Here is a 16,277-nt window from a genome sequence, read left to right on the forward strand (position 1 = left end):
GTCATTGTAGCTCCAGTGCCAACCCACCAATCTAGGACACCATCATCTCTTTTTTTAAATAAATAAATAAATTTATTATATATAAATATTTATAAATATAATTAATTAATTTTTGGCTGCGTTAGGTTTTCGTTGCTGCATGTGGACTTTGTCTATTTGTGGCGAGCAGGGGCTACTCTTCGTTGTGGTGCCCGGGCTTCTCATTGTGGTGGCTTCTATTGTTGCGGAGCACAGGCTCTATGTGTGTGGGCTTCAGTAGTTGTGGTGCACGGGCTTAGTTGCTCCGCGGCATGTGGGATCTTCCCAGACCAAAGATCGAACCCTTGTTCCCTGCATTGGCAGGTGGATTCTTAACCAGTGCGCCACCAGGGAAGTCCAGGGACACCATCATCTCTTACATAGATGATTACAATATCCTTCAAACTGGTCTCGCTGCCTTCAGTTTTGCTCATTTCCAGTGCATTTTATTAAAATGATTGTCACTTTCCCTGCTTTAATGACTTCCTTTTACCTTTAAATGAGTCTAAACTGGTCTCCAAGGCAGGGTGATGCACAAGATAATGTTAGGATGCAGGAGGGAAATATTAGATCTTCTGTTTGTATTTACCTTTTAATCTAAAAGACAGTAAGACATTTACAGTCATCCCTTGATATTCACGGAAGGGGGATTGGGTCCAGGACCCTGAGGATACCAAAATCTGTGGATGCTCAAGTCTCTTATATAAAATGGTGTATTTGTGTATAATCTATGCACATCCTCTTGTATACTTAAATTATCTCTAGAATGCTTATAGTACCTAATACAGTGTGAGTGCTATATAAATATGTTTGGCTTTTTGGAAATTTCTAGCATTTTTCCCCCCTGAATATTTTCAGTGTGGGTTGGTTCAGTCTGTGGATGTGGAACCCACAGATTCGTAGGGCCCACTGTATACTTAATAGCTAGCACTATGTACTTGTTATTTATTCCCTTGTTCTATGTATCAGATGATTATTTAGTATTTGAGGTATCCTGAGGAAAGTGTGCTTTGTTCACTTTCTAAATGTTGCACAATAGTGTAATTTGAATGGTTAGATGGATTTATGAATTATTATGTTGTTTAACTAATACAAAATGGATAGGTCGGGGGGGAATTTACGGAGAATATAAAAACAAGTATATAAACGCAAAGGTGACCATGTGGTTGTTCAGTTGGCAAGATACATAAAATCAGATCTGTTATTATAAATTAGGAAAAAATTTTGATGCTTGCTTTGGAGTTTTAAGTGAAAATGTAAAAAACTTTAAATTCTTACTATGAGACATCTCTTTCTGCTGTTACAGACATTAAAAATCAAATATGCATGCTCATTTTAGAACTACACCTTCAAATCTCTATATATCCCAAAGAGTTAAAATAAGTTCCTCAGAAGTAAATCATATTCAAATTATACTTGCATTAAAAATACTATAGTCGGGTTTCCCTGGTGGCGCAGTGGTTGAGAGTCTGTCTGCCGATTCAGGGGACACGGGTTCGTGCCCCGGTCCGGGAAGATCCCACATGCCGCGGAGCGGCTGGGCCTGTGAGCCATGGCCGCTGAGCCTGCACATCCCTGGTCCGGGAAGATCCCACATGCCATGGAGCAACTAAGCCCATGTGCCACAGCTACTGAGCCTGCCCTTTAGAGCCCATGAGCCACAACTACTGAGGCTGTGCACCACAACTACTGAAGCCTGCCCGCCTAGAGCCTGTGCTCCACAACAAGAGAAGCCACTGCAATGAGAAGCCCGTGCACCGCAACGAAGAGTAGCTCCCGTTCGCCGCAACTAGAGAAAGCCTGCGCACAACAACAAAGACCCAACGCAGCCAAAAAAAACAAAGATGTACATTTAAAATTCTTTTCACCCCTTTATGTTATATATTTTGTGATACAGATAATATTTTAACAATATCGTATTATAAATCATATTATTTGATTTACATATATGTTTGTATAATAAAGTATATATGAATATGTAATATATAACCAAAGATAATGATATTGTAAATCGATTATAAAGATAGTAGATAAATATACATACCAATGTGTATATAATGAATAAATTTGGAGACCATTAGTTGAAATTCTTCATAAAAGAGCTTTCAGGTCTCCTGCTTGCTTTTCCAGTGTCATATCTTGCTTTCAGGTCTCCTGCTTGCTTTTCCAGTGTCATATCTTATCACCCCTATATTTACCTTTCATGCTTTAGCCATATTGGATTTTTCTGTTTCTCAAAGGGCCACGTACTCTTTGTTTCTAGATATTTACACATTCTTATTCCTCTTTTAAGTCTGAGTTTAAACATTCTTTAGTATAATGCTGCTCAAAGTGTGGTCCTTGAACTGTTTGTAAGTAATCCATGACAAGGTAAGAATAAAACTTGAGAGTAAATGTTTAGAAGCCTGAATTGCATTTTAACATTGTCATCATCACACCTAAGTGCATGATAAGCAGAATCCTTTCAGAACAGGATATCGACTAGTTCAGGTGCTGTGGTACATACGTAATTTTTTTTTTTAATTCAAGTTTTTAGCGCAAAATTGAGGGAAAGGTACAGAGATTTCCCATATAAACCTGTCCCCACATACGGATAGCCTCCCCATTATCAACATTCCTCAATAGGGAGGCACATTTGTTACAATTGATGAACTTACACTGACACATCATAACCACCCAAAGTCCATAGTTTACATTATGGTTCACTCTTGGTGTTGTACATTTTGTGAGTTTGGACAAATGTATAATGACATGTATCCATCACTATGGTAGCATTTTAGTCTCTCATCTTTCTATTCTCTCCATAGTTTTGCCTTTTCCACAATGTCATATAACTGAAACCATACAGTATATAGCCTTCTCAGATTGGCTTCTTTCACTTAGTAATATGCATTTAAGTTTCCTTCATATCATTTCATGGCTTGATAGCTTATTTCTTTTTAGTGCTGAATAATATTCCATTTTCTGTAGTTTATTTGTCTATTCACCTTGAAAGGACATCGTGGTTGCTCCCAAGTTTTGGCAGTTGTGAATAAAGCTGCTATAAACACTCACGTGCTGGTTTTTGGGTAGACATATGTTTTCAGCTCCTTTAGGTCAATACCAAGGAGCATGATTGGTGGCAAGAGTATATTTAGTTTTATAAGAAACCACGAAACTGTTGCTGAAGCGGCTGTATCATTTTACATTCCCACCAGCAGTGAATAAGGGTTCATGTTACTCCACATCTTCACCAGCATTGATCCTGATTTTAGCCATTTTAATATGTGTACAGTGGTATCTCATTTTAGTTTGTATTTCCCTGATGATATATGATATGGAGCATCTTCTCATATGCTTATTTGCCATCTGTATATCTTCTTTGCTGAGGTGTCTATTAAGTTCTTTGGCCTATTTTTCAATCGGGTGGTTTGTTATTGTTGAATTGTAGAGTTCTTTGTATATTTTGGATAACAGTTCTTTATCAGATGTGTCTTTTGTAAATATTTTCTCCCAGGCTGGCTTGTCTTCTTGTTCTCTTAACATTGTCTTTCACAGAGCAGAAATTTTTAATTTTAATGAAGTCCAGCTATCAGTTTCTTTCATGGATTGTGCCTTTGGTGTTTTATTTAAGAAGTCATCAGCATATCCAGGGACTTCTACATTTTCTCCTATGTTAGTTATCTTCTAGGAAATTTTTTAGTTTTGCGTTTTTCATTTAGGTCTGTGATCCATTTTGAAGTAACTTTTGTGAAGGGTATACGGTCTTTGCCTTATTTTTCATTTTTTTGCATGCGGATGTCCAGTGTCTTATTTTTCATTTTTTGCATGCGGATGTCCAGTTGTTCCAGCATCATTTGTTGAAAAGACTGTTTTGTTCCATTGTATTGCCTGTGCTCCTTTGTCAAAGATCACTTGTGGGTTATTTATGTGAGTCTCTTTCTGCTTCCATTGCTGTTCCATTGCTCTATTTGTCTCTTCTTTCACGAGTATTGCACTGCTTGATTACTGTAGCTTTATAGTAAGCCTTGAAGTTGGGTAGCGTTAGCCCTCCAACATTGTTCATTAATATTGTGTTGGCTATTCTGGATCTTGCCTCTCCATGTAAACTTTAGAATTAGTTTGTCAATAGCCACAAAATAACTTGCTAAGATTTTGATTCGGCTTGCATTCAGCCAGTAGATCAGTGGGAAATCAAAGTTGGGAAGAAGTGACATCTTGCCAATATTGACTCTTCCTATCCATTAACAGGGATTATTTCTCTATTTAGTTCTTCTTTGGTATCTTTTATTTGAGTTTTGTTGTTTTCCTCACGTAGGTGTTGTACATATTTAGTTAGATTTATACCTAAGTATCTCATTTTGGAGAGAGCTAATGTAAATGTATTGCGTTTTTAATTTCAAATTCCACTTGTTGAGTGCTGGCATTTAGGAAGGGGATTGACTTTTGTATGTTAACCTTGTATCTTGCAGCCTTGCTATAATTGCTTATTAGTTCCAGGAATTTTTTGGTGTGGATTCTTTCACATTTTCTCCATAGATGATCTTATCATTTGTGAACAAAGACAGTTTTATTTCTTCCTTCCCAGCCTGTATTACTTTTATTTCCTTCTCTTGTCTTATTGCAATACCTAGGACTTCCAGTAAGATGCTGAAAAGGAATAGTGGGGGGGGGGGGGGGGGGACATTCTTGCCTTGCTCCTGATCTTAGCAGGAAAGTTTTTGAGTGTCTTACCATTTCGTATGATGTAGGTTTTTTGTAGTTATTCTTTATCAAGTCAAGGAAGTTCCCATCTGTGCTTAGTTTGTCCAGTTTTTATCATGAATAGATGTTCGATTTTATCAAATGCTTTTTCTGAATTTATGTGTGATCATGTGATTTTATTTAGCCTGTTACTGTGATAGATTACATTAATTGATTTTTTAACTGTTGAACCAGCCTTGAATAAATCCTACTTGATTTTGGTGTATAATTCTTTTTATACATTCTCGAATTTGATTTGCAGATATTTTGTTGAGGATTTTTGCATCAATGTTCATGAGACATCTTAGTGTTTAGTTTTCTTTTCTTGCGATATCTTTGGTTTTGGTATTAGGGTAATGCTGGCCTCATAAAATGAGTTAGGAAATATTCCCTCTGCTTTTATCTTCTGGAAGAGATTTTAGAGAATGTGTATAATTTATTCCTTAAATGTTTGGTGGGATTCATTAGGGAATCCATCTGAGCCTGGTGCTTTCTTTCTGTCTTGCAAGGTTATTAATTACTGATTCAATTTCTTTAATACATACAGGCCTATTCAGATTGTTTGTTTCTTGGCAGATTGTATCTTTCAAGGAATTGATCTGTTTCATCTAGGTGATCAAATTTGTGGTCAGAGTTGTTCACAGTATTCCTTTATTATCATTTTAATGTCCATGGTATCTTTAGTGATAGTCCCTCTTTCATTTCTGACGTTAGTCGTCTGTGTCCTCTCTTTTTCTTAGTTAACTTGGCTAGAGGCCTATTGCTTATATTGATATTTTCAAAGAAATAGCTTTTGGTTTCATTGATTATTCTGTGTTGGTTTCCTGTTTTCAATTTCATTCATTTCTGCTCTGGTTCTTGTTATTTTTTTATTCTGCTTACTTTAGATTTAATTTGCTCTTTCTTTTCTAGTTTCCTAAGGTAGAAACTTAGACTATTCATTTTAGATCTATCTTCTTTTCTAATATATGCGTTCATTGCTATAAATTTCCCTCTAAGCACTGCTTTTACTGCATTCCACAAGTTATAAGTTGTGGGTTCATTTTCGTTTTGTTCAAAATATTTTAAAATTTCTCTTGAGATTTCTTCTTTGACCTATGTGTTATTTAGAAGTGCACTGTTTAATCTGCATGTTATTTTGGGGCTTTCCAGTTATCTTTCTGTTACTGGTTCTAGCCTAGTTCTGTTGTGGCCTAAGAGCAGATATTATATGGTTTCTGTTCTTTTAAATTTGTGAAAGTGTGTTTTATGGCTCAGAATATGGTTTATCTTGGTTAGTATACCATGCAAGCTAGAGAAGAATGTGTATTCTGCTCTACCTGTGTTATTTTTATGTTAGTCATTTGTAACCCAAGATGTGTAAGAATTGAAGAAGGATTTATTTACCTTAAAAATCATGTGTTAAATTTAATCAGGCATATTCTTGTTTCATAAGTAAAATAATTAAAAAGTAAATATATAATAGTTAAATCAAAATAAAACAAAAAATCTTTTTTATTCTTTTCAATTTCTGCTTTTGTTAGTATTACCTAAATCTAGGAAGTAAAATTTTTTTTTTTTTTTTTGTGGTACGCGGGCCTCTCACTGTTGTGGCCTCTCCCATTGCGGAGCACAGGCTCCGGACGTGCAGGCTCAGCAGCCATGGCTCATGGGCCTAGCTGCTCCGCGGCATGTGGGATCTTCCCGGACCGGGACACGAATCCGTGTCCCCTGCATCGACAGACGGACTCTCAACCACTGCGCCACCAGGGAAGCCCTAAAATTTATATTCTTTATTTTCAATCTTAATTTACTTATGATAAAAGAAGCTTTCCTAGATTATTTTTTTAATAAAAAAGATACATCTTTTCTGAATGTGACAGTAATACTAAACCAAATGATGACGATGGAAGTAATTTCAAAGAGGTACAGACCAAAAGAGTTTGTACTAGTTTTGTTGGGAAGTATCCTCCCTCCTATATTGAGTTCAGTTTTTAGCCATTATTGATGGGAAGTGCTAAAACCACTGTGGGTTATTTGCAGTGATGTACTGGCTGCTAAAACAATAAAACCATCAAAATTTAAGTGACATTTACATGCATGACATAATTAAATTCACAACCACAAATGCCTTATTTGAAAGAAGAACTATTACAGTTAAGCTGACAGAAGAGATCTTCAGGATTTCATATGTATTCAGGATTTCATTAGTATTTTGTGAGTTTCTTTTACAGTCTGACTTCAGGTTGCTAACATTAAAAAACTACACACAAATGACAAGACAAAGATGTTTGCTGGAAGGTGTTGGATGAATCTGTAGCAAAGAAGGTAGTTCATGTAATACTTCCCAGCAACACTCATAGCTTGGTATATTTAGGGACAGTTTTAGTCATACAGAAGACCAACTCTTAGACAAATCAGGATAGCAAAGGAATTTTTGTGACAATATGATCAACACATTGATTTTGCTCACATGACAGTAATGTGAAGGAAGAATTTATTTTTCAGCTTCCTTGCTGACAAACAACAGCTTGTCTGAAGTATATAAAGCTTTGAAGAGTTACCAAGTCAACAAGTGTGGTTTGGTGTTTTGCTTTGCTTTGCAGGAGTATGTTCTGTATTATATAGACAGTGACAGGGAAAAAATGTTGAAACTTGTGCCAGAATGTAAATCAACTTCCTGCTTGTTTCATTGAGAAAGTCTTGTTATGTCAGCTGAACTAAATAGTGTACTTGGTATATCAACTAAATTAACAGTTCACTAAAAGTGTGAATTACTTAAACACTAACACATTAAATTTGAGGTTTTAAAAAAAACTAAGTGATAGTTTGGAAGCTGAGCCAATCAGCTGTTACCATATGCTGAGGTATACAATAATTTTTAAAGGGAAATTTTCAGGCAAAGTATTTGACCTTTGGCATGAACACTTCATGTTTTTACAAGATAAAAAATCAGGTTTTGTAAATCAGCTATACTTCAATTTTTTAAAAAAAGAAACTAGTTTAGTCCCCAGCTTTTGAAATATGTGAATTAAGGTTATTTGTCTGATAGCATCATTCTTTTTTAAAAAATGATCTTAATTAGCCTTTCGTGCAAGAAAGAGATATCAAATGTTTTCAGTGTTACATAAGGTCAAAGGACAAAAATGAAAGTTAGAAATTTGGGGGAAAAGATTCTTCAAATTGTTATGATGGGTTCCACAATTTATCAGTAAGTAGGTGATGATTTTAATATTGCACTGTTGCAAAATGTTATAATCATATACCTTACAAGTTTGATAAGACTTTGAATTTTATTTTCCATCAAAAGAAAACCCATGCATAGGAAATTAATAGATCAAGAATCTATTATTTTTCATCAAAAGTTATTTTAGATTTAACTATACTTTTGATGGATAAATTTTTGGAACTGGCTACCAATAAAGAATTGAGGACAAATTTTGAAAAGTGTCATTTTCTGCATATTGGGTAAAAGTTAAAACTGAATATCCTGAGCTTGCTAAAATTGCTTCAAAGTCTCTTCCCCTGTTTTGGTCAATATACATCTGTGAAACTAATTTCTCTGTTGTGAGTGCTACTGAAACAAATCATAGAGGTAGTTTAGATATACCTTACCCCTTGTGATCAGCATTGTCATCAGTCCAACCTAGATTCGGTAGATTAGCAAGAATGATGCCAGCCTCCAAAAGAGCCCCCAGGAAGCTCTACCTCCTGGTATTTTCACCTTGTGTAATCCCCTTCCACATTCAACATGGGGTTGATGTGATAGTATGTCACTTCTGAGTTTAGGTTGTAACAGAGACTGCAGTGTCTGTCTTGGTTGTTGTGTCGCTTTCTCTCTGGAAGCCAGCTGCCTTGTCGTGAGCAGCCCAGTAGAGAGGCCCTCATACTGAGGAATTGAGGCTTTTGGCCAACAACCAGTGAGAAGCTGATGAGGCCTTTTACCATCAGCTCTGTGAGGCAAATTCTCCAGTCCAGACAAGCCTTCAGATGACTGTAGCCCTGACCAACATCTTGACTAAAACCTCAGAAGAGACCCTGAATCATGAACACCCAGCTAATCTGCTTCCAGATTCCTGACCAACAGAAATTGTCAGATAATAACTGTGTTGTTATGTTTTGGCATATTTTTTTATGCAGTAATAGATAACTAATGCAAAAGCAAGAAGCAAGCTTATTTGTTATATTAAAAACTTTAAATATTGACATATGCTATTAGTTCAGAATGTGTGAATTGGTGTTTAATATGAAGAATGGCTATTTCAGTGATAACTTTTGGTTAAATAAGAATTATGAAATGACAAAAGTTGCTAGTGCGATAGCTGTTTTCTATAATTACCTATATGCATACTTCCAGTGAAAATTACGCAGTTTTATGTAATTCTTTTCTTTTTTGTTTATCCTGTTTTTGAAATATAACCACATTATGGGTCTGAATCTAATAAAACATTTAGGCTTGTATTTTGTATGGCCTTTTTTACTTTTTATTTTTCCAGTTCATTTTTGTTTGATCTTACAAAAGTATTGGTCCATGGGGACTTCCCTGGTGGCACAGTGGGTAAGAATCCACCTGCTAATGCAGGGGACACGGGTTTGAGCCCTGGTCCGGGAAGATCCCACATGCCGCGGAGCAACTACTGTGTGCCACAACTACTGAGCCTGTGCTCTAGAGCCCACGAGCCACAACTACTGAGCTCGTGTGCTGCAGTTACTGAAGCCTGTGTGCCTAGAGCCTGTGCTCCGCCACAAGAGAAGCCACCTCAATGAGAAGCCCGTGCACCACAATGAAGAGTAGCCCCTGCTCGATGCAACTAGAGAAAGCCTGTGTGCAGCAGTGAAGACCCAGCACAGCCAAAAAAAAAAAAAAAAAAAAGAGTGTTGGTCCATGATGGAATGGAATTTAAAAATAAAAGGAGAAAGAAAGTGGTTCTTCACTACAGATAGGCTACATTAGGTCCACTCATAGTTCTCTGAGTACCTTACACTTACCTTATTGTGATAGTTGTCTTGCTTTATTGTCATTGGTTATATTCCTGTACACTGAGAGCTCTATGAAAGTCAGAGTCCATGTTTGCACATCTGTGTTTCCTGTTCCATCTTCAGTACTCATAGCAGTGTCTGGTACTTAGCAGCTACTCAGGAGATACTGGTCAAAAGAATTAATTAAAAAAAATTTTTTTTTATTGTGTTGGAATAATGATTAACTTCCATAATTATAAATAAGTTGGCTATTATAACCATGTGTCCTCAGGGGAATGATAATTGTTTAGGGTGAATAGAAAATACTCTTGGCACTCTTCTTGCTGAATATTAGGTATCTTTAAAAATTTGGGGGGCTTCCCTGGTGGCGCAGTGGTTGAGAATCTGCCTACTAATGCAGGGGACACGGGTTCGAGCCCTGGTCTGGGAGGATCCCACATGTCCCGGAGCAACTAGGCCCGTGAGCCACAACTACTGAGCCTCTGCATCTGGAGCCTGTGCTCCGCAACAAGAGAGGCCGCGATAGTGAGAGGCCCGCGCACCACAATGAAGAGTGGCCCCTGCTTGCCACAACTAGAGAAAGCCCTCGTACAGAAACGAAGACCCAACACAGCAAAAATAAATTAATTAATAAATTCCTACCCCCAACATCTAAAAATTTTTGTATCTTTTTTATTTCCATAGCACAACCACTGCCTCTGAAGAAGATGTCTCAAGTAGATTTTCCCGAACAGACAGAAGTGGGTTCAGCAGGTATAACAGGGATGCAAATGCTTCAGGTAATTTGGTCTCAAGTAGCACATTGGAAAAGAAAATTGAAGATCTTGAAAAGGTATGAATTACAAATTATTTAAGATTTATGAAATTAATATACCATTGGGATTCCTTTTTCACTTTCATAGCAGCAGAGAGAAAAATTGAAATGTGTAAGGAAGAGACAGTGACAAAAAAGGGAAAAGAATGAGGGGCACTAATGGAAGATACCATTAGCGTTAATCGGTACTTCCATGTGTAGTCAAATAAAAGCTTTGAATCACTCTTAATTATATATTTTCTAGATGCATAATGGCTAAGCATTTTCTGATTTCCTTAATACTTTTCTATCGAGTTCTGTTGATGTTAAAACTTTTAGAAATGGAGCCAGCTCTTGAATTGGTTAATATTTAATGGATACTCTCATTTTGCCAAGTGTTATCTTTAATATATTGAAAATAGTCTTTGCCTTTGAAATGGTTAGAAGTCTCTGCTAGCAGTATGTACTACTGTGTGTTTATTATATTATCTGTACAGATTGTAGACTTTCTTCTGGGTTGTGAGTTAGAGCCTAGAGCCACTGTGGTGTTTGAAACAATTTAAAGCATAAACAATTTTAAGGAGTATCTTTGAGAACATCTCAAATGAATATTGGCATTAATTTATTAACCATGGGGTCTCAACTTTGTTCTGTAAACATTAAATCCCTAAAATTGATAATGGTGCTGAATTACTTTCTGATTGTTGAAAATGTGTTTTATTTTGCTGAACTGAAACTATTCCTTGTGATATAAAAATTGTTTTAAGTAGAGATTGAATTTTAAAAATTGTTTCTTTTTATAATATTATGATTATTTTTAGTTCACATTTGAACTTTAACCCTAGTTTCTGTGAGTTTAAATTAAAAACTTTAAGGAATACATAGTATAATAGTTTTCAAGGGGGTTCTTCAGAAGGGCTTTTAAAGTTCCACAAGAGTTTGGATTGAGTTCCTAGCAGTTGGCAGCAGCTGATTAATGAGGCCGGCTGGCTGCTTTCCTCTGAGGGTGAGTAAGAAAGAAGCCAAATTCTATGTGAGACCTTTTCAGTTCTGCTTCACTTTTGCCCCCAAGGTGGCTGACCCAGCATAAAGTCCTGGCTTCTGATAAGATTTCTTTGGAAAAGGTGTTGCATTGTTTAAAGAAAAAAAAAGTTTAAAAACCAGTAAACGGTTTCAGTTCCTTCATTTTATCCATTGTCAGTTAACTGGCAGAGCCGTAAGTAAAATGGAGGATCATTATTTTTCTGTTTAGAGTTTTCCATAGAGCCATCTCCTTTTCTTAAACTTTGTATTTTTTATTAAAATTTTGAATTTTCTTCAACAGGGTATTAGTCATTAAATGTTAAGATATTTTATTACTAATGGTGGTGATCAACTAAAGAGCTAAAGTCATTGAGTATTGGTATTTGTTAAAAACTTGGGTAAACATAGATTTAATCAGAAGTATATTTTACAACTCCTGTATTCCTCTCATTCTCTGGTTCTTTTCTGGGATGGGGTCCTCCTTTCCTTACCAAGTGACTTAAGAAATTCATTGGAAATCTTCATGTATCTAAGGTACTTCACCAGACTTAGCAGATGTATGCTATTTAAGATTATAAACAACTTGTTACTTCCCAATTAATACTTTGTAATTATATCTACCAGGAAGTGGTAAGAGAAAGACAAGAAAACTTAAGACTTGTGAGACTAATGCAAGATAAAGAGGAAATGATTGGAAAACTCAAAGAAGAAATTGATTTGTTAAATCGAGTGAGTATTCACATATTTCAGTTTAATGGTTTCCTTTTTTTCTGTCAACTGGATGAAAATACATAAATATGAAGAAATTATTTAATTTTATTAAATAATAATATGAACTAAATAGTTCATTCTTTTGTTAATGCGATAGTAATTTGTGGTAGCCAGAACCGTCATTTCATTCCATAAACTGATTTCCTCTGGCCAATTACCAGTCAGTTGTATTTACTTAATATTGTTCTTTTGGGGATGGGCCAGTGAATGGATTTGTTCTGTGTTTTGTTAGAGTCTGGAGGTAAGAGGCAGCTTGGTCAGCGCCACACATAAAATGGTACTGGTACAGAGTTGCCCCACTGAAGAACTAAAATTGCTACTGTCTTGCCATAAGAAACTCCATATGTCCTTGTCTTTGTGGTATTTTCACCACTTTTTTTTCTTCAGTTATACATATGCATCCCCAGCTTTAGGTTTAGCCTAAACCTAAGGTCTCTCTTTTTTTTTTTTTTTTTCTCTTTCAGCCCTAGAATTTACTCCCTGCTTAAGAAGCAGGTATTAATGCTAGGCCATACTTAGGTAATGGTAATGAGGAGAGATTTCATAGTTTCCCTTTTTCGAAGGCTTTACATAAGATGGAGGAAAGAAATAAACTTGCTTCAGGGAAAAACGGAACAAATTCCTAATCCAATCTTAACTCTAATTCTAAAAGAAGAGAAAATGGAAAGCTTCATTATGTGCAGACTCATTCTAATACAGCTCTACAGCATTAACTGCAGGGTGTGGATGAGGACACTGAAACTCAGAGTTTAACTTGCTCAAGGTCATATGTAGTAATCACATAGTTATCTGCTGAGCCAGTATTTGACCCTCAGGTATTCAATAGTTTTAGTTCTAAGTAAGCTCTTCCATTCTTATAGACTGCCTTTCATCTTGGTTTGGAACACGGGCATTCCTCTTTTGGTTCTAGAATATGATTTAATAAAATCTGGAAATATTTTTATGTCTGTGATGTATTCGCACTGTCTTAGGCAGTGTGTTCATTAAAAAGAATAATAAAACACCTGCCCTTACAGAGTTTGTAACCTAGTAAACGATATGTGAATGTATTTTATTATTTAATTCTAAATCTTAGGTAGGTCTCAGTTGTAGTGATTTTAGGAATCCTGTATCTTTATTATTGTTAGTTTCAACAAATTAGTTTCCTAATATCATTAATTTAGTTTGTGAGTAAAATACAAATTCTGTGTTTGTACATTTAAAACTCATTTACCTAATTGTTCAAAGACAGTATACTAAATGTTTCAGAATTTTGCTATCCAGTAGTACACTTAGAATTCAAATTGATTTCTCCAAGTTTAGTATTTTGAATTGCAAGGATAAAGCTCTAAATGTTTTCTTTTCCAACCATCAGTAAATAGTCTACCTTGAAATAGTCTTTCTTCAAACTAAGACTTATAGTGGATTGCCTTTGTATTTACCAACTGGTGTTTATATGGTACTAAGATTAATATAGGGAACATAGAGCTAGAATCAGATAACTTTAAAGCACCTAGTTTAGTGGCTTTCACATTGTTTTAAGCTCGAAACCTTTCCTTTAAACAAAATGTCGTAGAGAAGCCTAACATAAATTGAACCAGATCAACTCTGTAAGCCCCAGACCTCCTTTTCTGTATACCTCAGTTCTATCACCTCCCCAAATTCTACCCCCCTGCAACATGCATACTTGTCAAAGATCACCAAGGTGGTAGGGGTACATCTAGAACTTGTACCTGGATCTTTTTGATGCCTAATTTGACACAGGGTTGCAATCCAAGGCCCCAAACCTCATATTGACTGCATATGTATTTAGCCCTCAGTTTGGGGAAGGAGGGATTTGTTTTTAACTAAAAACTTAAATTATTTATAGTGATTAAAAATTGGAAGATTCACAATAAAGAATTCTGATTTCTGGCTTCTCTTTAAAAACTGAAAGATCTGGCAAGAGCTGGCCTGCATTATCATGATACCAGTGAGGAGTCTAAGTAGTGGATGCTGCCTTTAGGTGGGGCATATTCCTTCCAAAGTTGTTTTCAGAACTAGCCCTCGTTTGCAGACTAATTGCTTGTATGAATTATCTTTGAATGTATATTTTTGAAATTTTTTTTATCACCTTCAGAATACTTTTAAGTGTTTTAAAAACTTACGTATTATTTTCCTTTTTGTTTCCTTAAGGACCTAGATGACATAGAAGATGAAAATGAACAACTAAAGCAGGAGAATAAAACTCTTTTGAAAGTTGTTGGGCAGCTAACAAGGTAGAAGATTCAAGGCTCAGTGTGGAAAAATATTTTAAAACTACTGATTGAATGTTTTGGGCACTAGGACAGTATTCCTATGCTGTAATACATTAAACTAACTAAGTGTGTATATTTATTTCTAGAAAACAGTGGATGTTTATTTTCAAAATATTTCTTTTTCATTATCAGTTTCAAAAAGTATCAACCTTTTAGTTCACAAATAAGTAACATCTTTTAGTTATTAAACTGGTAGGTTATGCCTCTTTCGGTTTTGTGTGGTATTCAAATAATATATGGTTTAAAGTCACAACCATCTGAATATATTTCATCTGTGGTAGTGTATTTTCTCCCTAAAAGAATATACATAGTCTTTGTTTACATGAATTCAAATACTTTTTAGGGAGTTACCTGCAAATGCCTTATTACTGATGTGTGCAACCTTTTATATGTTGATGATTTACTCCTAAAGGTCTTTATCTACTGTCATTTGTTCTCTCAACTTATTCTAAGCAATTTAGAGGAACATAGAGTCACACTCTTTTGTATAACAGTCATCTTTAAAAAAGGAAAGCTATTATAAAAAGTCAGTTAATATCATATACTAGTTGGCTAAATATAAAATTTAAGAGAATACTTGAATTATGCTATAGTAAATTAAAATGTACTATTTTGTATTCAAATATTGAAATAAATTTAAAATCACTTTGACTTCAGAAAAACATACAATTGTAATTTTAATGTAAAATTTCTTATGTAGGTACTACTTTTTTTTTATTATTATTCCAAGGTTTATAAGTGAACATGGGGTATTTTAAAAGTTGTTTTATTCATCAAGCCTAGAGAGTGTATACAATTTCAGTGTAGAAGGGAAAAAAAAATCCATATTTTTAATTATCATATGCATTAAAATCAAAACCAAAATATTCACATTTAAAACATTTGTACTTACTGTAACAAAACAGTACATAAACAGAAATAGTACTGAAATACTTTGCTTAATTTCTAACTTGGAGGATAACACTGTGACACAGTTGTTCCCATATGAGAGAATTATTCCCCTACCTCAAATTTAAGGGATTGTCTTCCTAACATTGGATTTATAAAAACAATTATTTTGAAGAATTATACAAATTTTCTCTTTTATTAAGTAACAATATTTAGAATTATTTTATATTATTACATTCTCATGTTGAGTAAGGAAACCTTCTCCTTTAAAATACATTAAGAAATATCTGTCTGAAGTTGAATCTCAAACAGTATACTGGTACCCTTTTATCCAATTAATGTACGTAAATGGCTTGAACATAGTAAAAACCCATTTTGGGTACCCTACTGATTCTTTTCCTTTTATGTACTAAGCCACTTCATTATTCACTGTTAGAAAAATAGGGAAGGTGAGACAACTGGGAAAAAATGCAGAGTAAATGATAAATATCAATGTTGAATTCTAAAACTCTGCAATTTTCTAGATCGTGCCCTCTCCCCTCCCCCATGCCCCCAATTCAGAAGTTTCAACCTTGACTAATCATCAGAATCATTTGGGTTGCTTAAAAAGAATTCTTGGGTTATAGCTTCTAGATAGGTTTAGGTTGAGACCCTGCATAGAATTTTTAAAGCTCAACATCTAATGATTCTGATCATAACTTAGATTTGGAAACAGCTACCCTTGCCTCTTTCCTCCTATATCTTCCATTGAAAACCCTGAAATTAACATAATTTTAGCTATTAGCATTTTTTCACCGTTTAGTTTATTTAATAATTAACTTGGTCAC

At 35.1% G+C, this 16,277-nt stretch overlaps 1 protein-coding gene across 1 annotated transcript in view; it reads left to right on the forward strand.

Annotated features, from left to right (window-relative positions):
* Window positions 1-14,527, forward strand: part of PAWR (pro-apoptotic WT1 regulator) — a 99,776-nt gene extending 85,249 nt beyond the window's left edge. Inside the window, exons 4-6 of the mRNA XM_065888039.1 lie at window positions 10,384-10,531; window positions 12,140-12,244; window positions 14,441-14,527. Of these exons, the coding sequence (XP_065744111.1) occupies window positions 10,384-10,531; window positions 12,140-12,244; window positions 14,441-14,527 (340 nt within the window). The remainder of the gene's footprint in view (window positions 1-10,383; window positions 10,532-12,139; window positions 12,245-14,440) is intronic.
* Window positions 14,528-16,277: the final 1,750 nt, after the last annotated feature.

The sequence above is a fragment of the Phocoena phocoena genome, chromosome 11, assembly GCF_963924675.1.
Source record: "Phocoena phocoena chromosome 11, mPhoPho1.1, whole genome shotgun sequence".
Taxonomy (NCBI): Eukaryota; Metazoa; Chordata; class Mammalia; order Artiodactyla; family Phocoenidae; genus Phocoena; species Phocoena phocoena.